Here is a 3668-nt window from a genome sequence, read left to right on the forward strand (position 1 = left end):
TGGTTGAAAAACTGTGGCGCGCAATTTTCAGGACAACTAGCGCCATCTTAATTGAAACATACGAACGTAGAAGAGACGCTCGAAACTCGTAATTAGTTACCGACAGCCAACATTAGAATTTATAACGTTTATCTAATTGACACATAGAAAGCGTTGTGACCATAAAATAATAACTTATTTCGGGAGACAAATATTTTTACGTATCAATTTTTTTTCTAAAAGTTGGCTCGTCAAAATCCGTAATACATTGAAATGTATTACGAATTGTATACTTTGAATATGGAAATGTATACATTGAAATCATGTATGGATGTAAAACTTTTTATTTTTTTAAAATTAATATACTAAACGGGTGAAAAATTATCGCAAAACATATTCGTCTGAGAATTGCAATTACAACGCCACAGCATGAAATAAATAATGTAAAATTTAAGTTTTCTCACCGAATGAAGGAACGCCAACTATCCAGGAAGCCCTTCTCCACAATATAGAAAGATTTCAGAGGATCAATGCACGTGGAAATTTCATTTCTATTCTTTCCATAATACAAGTCGGTAAGCTCGTCTTTCTGTTGCTTCGCTTTTATTTTGTCATCTTTCTTCGCTCTTTGCGCACTTTTCATCTTTTCCTGAGAATCAACAGTACATATAGATATACAAAGACAATTAAATAAGTTATTAAATTTCAATAATTTATTCGCAAATAAGAGACTTATTTAAAAAGACTTATTTACCTCGCAGATTGAACAGGATGGTGATCCAACGGGATATTCTTTCGAATCCGGAAAATATTTTTTAAGAATCACCCATGCTTCTTGAGGTATCACTTTTCTACTGGAATCTGCCGTTTTAAGAGATTTGTGCTCGCAGAGTAAGTCTTCGTTAAAGTTTATAATAACTTCATTTTCCTTGTTCTCTTCGACTTCCTTCGGACAACCATTACCGTCTTTATCCGTATTCTTATTCTCCTCCTGTAAAGTATCCTGGCAATCGTCTTCTTTTTGTTCTATATCCTCTTGAAACGTTTCCATAGCTAACCTTCGCCATGATCGTAATGAATCAGTACCAATTATATAGCTTGTTTCGATACTAAAATGACAGAAACATATCATACAGTTATTATTATTGTTACTACCTCTTTTTATATATAGCAAAAAATAACGAGCTTACGGTTCTTTAAATATGCGAATTAATTCTCCAACTTCTTTGTGATCTCGTTCAAGTGCTATCTTGAAACGCAATAATTTGCAACGTCGTTTTACGCAAATTTCGCACAAAAACGTCTGGTCTAATCGCGGACCTCCTAGATATTTATCGTAAAGCATTTGAGCTGCTAATTCCGGTACGCATTTCATACGACTAACTTTCAATGGATCAAGTCGATAGTGCGAGCACATTGAATTGGAATTGTCGATTGGACGGATATCGAGTGCAGAGGAATGTCCGATCAACCATTTCGATAGCCAGTCGGTTGGTATCCAATAATAATTACTCCAAGATACTGTTGAATGGATTATATTATACACATCTATTACGAGTTGTCGTTTGGAATTCTGATCTTCAATTTCTTTTTGCTAAAAAAAAAAAAGGAAATTATGTAGCAACAAATATAAAAAAAGTATAATAATTCTATCGTTTTCATGTAATATACTTGATATTTCCTTACTTTTTCTTGCTGTGCGGCTAACAAACTCAATTCGTGTTTAACATTTTCTTGTCTAACAAGTTCACGCATTGTACTGCTTACTTGCCAATTCTCAAATTCCATCTGTAAAGAGAAAAATACATTTAATTAAATGTTAATTAATCAAAATTTAGTGAATAATTAAAAAGAACTTATATCTAAAGAATTTTTACCTCTTCATAAAAATCACGTTCACCGCAACTCATAGCTCTGTGTGCGTCACCATTCAATCGTTTATAATCTAGTTTAACAACTTTCACCATTGACTCTTTTAGATAGTGAATCTTTTGTAATTGTTCTACAGTAGACTCATGCGTGTCTTTACATCCGTTTGTGCTAGCGACAATTTCTGTATTATTTTCACCCATGATAGATGTATCAGTCTTTTCAGATATTGCAGATTCATTTATTTCTATTACATTCTCTAAATCTAATTTCAATGTTTTTTCAGAGTTTTCTTCTTGAATTAATGGCGTATCTTCAATATCAATATCAGCTTTCTGTTTTAGTTCATCTCCAGTATCCGATTTTTCTGTAACTGCAAGTTTCTCACAGTAAACAGTATCATTGGAGGCATTTATTTCTACATCAAGTTTTTTCAATTTTACTTTCTTCACAGCATTTATTCGTACATCCGAAGTTAACTTTTTATAAACCAACATATAAGCTGTGTTGGATGACAGAAATCCTTTTGGAACACGCCCACGTTTCATTGATTTATCTATATATAAAAAAAAGAAGAGACTTTCAGCCTTCTCGCGTGAAAAGCCATACATTTATTTCTTTATTATTGAATATAAAGTATTTGATTTTAAAAATTACCATTTACGCTGTCCTCGATTCGTTTATTTTGCATTTTTTCAACTTTATCGTCGCTAAATTGATACCATTCTCCGCTTGAATTACATATATTCGCGATATAATGCCCCGAATATGCAGATGGACCTTTGTGGCTCAATACAGCGACGAGACTGTACAGATGAGTTTGAGGCTGACACCTAATATATTCCGACATATCAAGCTCTTCAGGAAACTGAATATATGAATTCAATTTCTTCTTCTGTCCGGAATCTCTGTTATAAATTATAACATCATCATAAAATTCATTCATTAAACACTATCATAAAATTCATAAAAAGCTCACCTATGGAATACAAAGCGCATTAGTTGAATATTTAAAGTCTCTGGAAGAGATTCCAGTCGTATGAATCGCCTGGCGTCCTTTTTATCATTGCAAGTAACACAATGATATTGATCCGCTCCCGTCAGCTGTTCTTCTGACAAATAATTGTCAATCGCTCCTTTTAAAGTTGCCGCCAGTTGTAGATCCAACTCATAAAATGTGGTGGACGTTGGATACTCAGTGCTGCACGTGGAACAACTGCATCAAACACAAAATTTTAATTATCCACTAAAAAGTCATTTCACTCTCCACTGTCAATGGACAATCAGTTGATAGCATCAGTCATTGTAGCGAGCAACGTATCCAACCATGTTGTCATTGTAAAAATTATTAGCACCATTATCATTTAGGAAAATTCTCATTGTTCCCACTTCAAAAAACCCACCTATTGATATAGCTGTATTTTCCCTGAGTCAGCCTCTGCAGCATCTGCTCCAGTTCTGAGTTTTGCTGTAGCTTTCCTTCAATATGGCACAATAACAATTTGGAGAACTCTTGGGCATCTTGCTGCGTTCTGGTATCCAAGGATAACGCGATAGCGAGATTGACTGGATCAAGAAGGCTTCTATTGCCGAATTGCATCATTGCAAAAAGGTACTGCAATTGGCCAACTGCAGTTACTGGATGATAGGGTACTCCTGCTTTCTTTAACTGGCACAATGCCTCCTTCTCTTCTGGATCTTCCGTAATATCCCATTTGTATATTATTCTCCTGTTGATATATTAAATTTATCAAGATAATGTGCAATATATATGCAAGATTCAGTTTTAATTAATATATATCATATATATATATATATAT

General features: G+C 33.9%; 1 protein-coding gene across 1 annotated transcript in view; it reads right to left on the minus strand.

Annotated features, from left to right (window-relative positions):
• LOC108692392 (ubiquitin carboxyl-terminal hydrolase 48-like) overlaps nt 1–3668 on the minus strand; it is a 56806-nt gene that overhangs the window by 52140 nt on the left and 998 nt on the right. Inside the window, exons 3-10 of the mRNA XM_018200618.1 lie at nt 3252–3578; nt 2828–3064; nt 2506–2756; nt 1857–2404; nt 1666–1767; nt 1170–1573; nt 734–1088; nt 444–628 (exon numbers count right to left, since the gene is read on the minus strand). Of these exons, the coding sequence (XP_018056107.1) occupies nt 444–628; nt 734–1088; nt 1170–1573; nt 1666–1767; nt 1857–2404; nt 2506–2756; nt 2828–3064; nt 3252–3578 (2409 nt within the window). The remainder of the gene's footprint in view (nt 1–443; nt 629–733; nt 1089–1169; nt 1574–1665; nt 1768–1856; nt 2405–2505; nt 2757–2827; nt 3065–3251; nt 3579–3668) is intronic.

The sequence above is a fragment of the Atta colombica genome, unplaced genomic scaffold (genome assembly GCF_001594045.1).
Source record: "Atta colombica isolate Treedump-2 unplaced genomic scaffold, Acol1.0 scaffold7, whole genome shotgun sequence".
Lineage (NCBI taxonomy): Eukaryota > Metazoa > Arthropoda > Insecta > Hymenoptera > Formicidae > Atta > Atta colombica.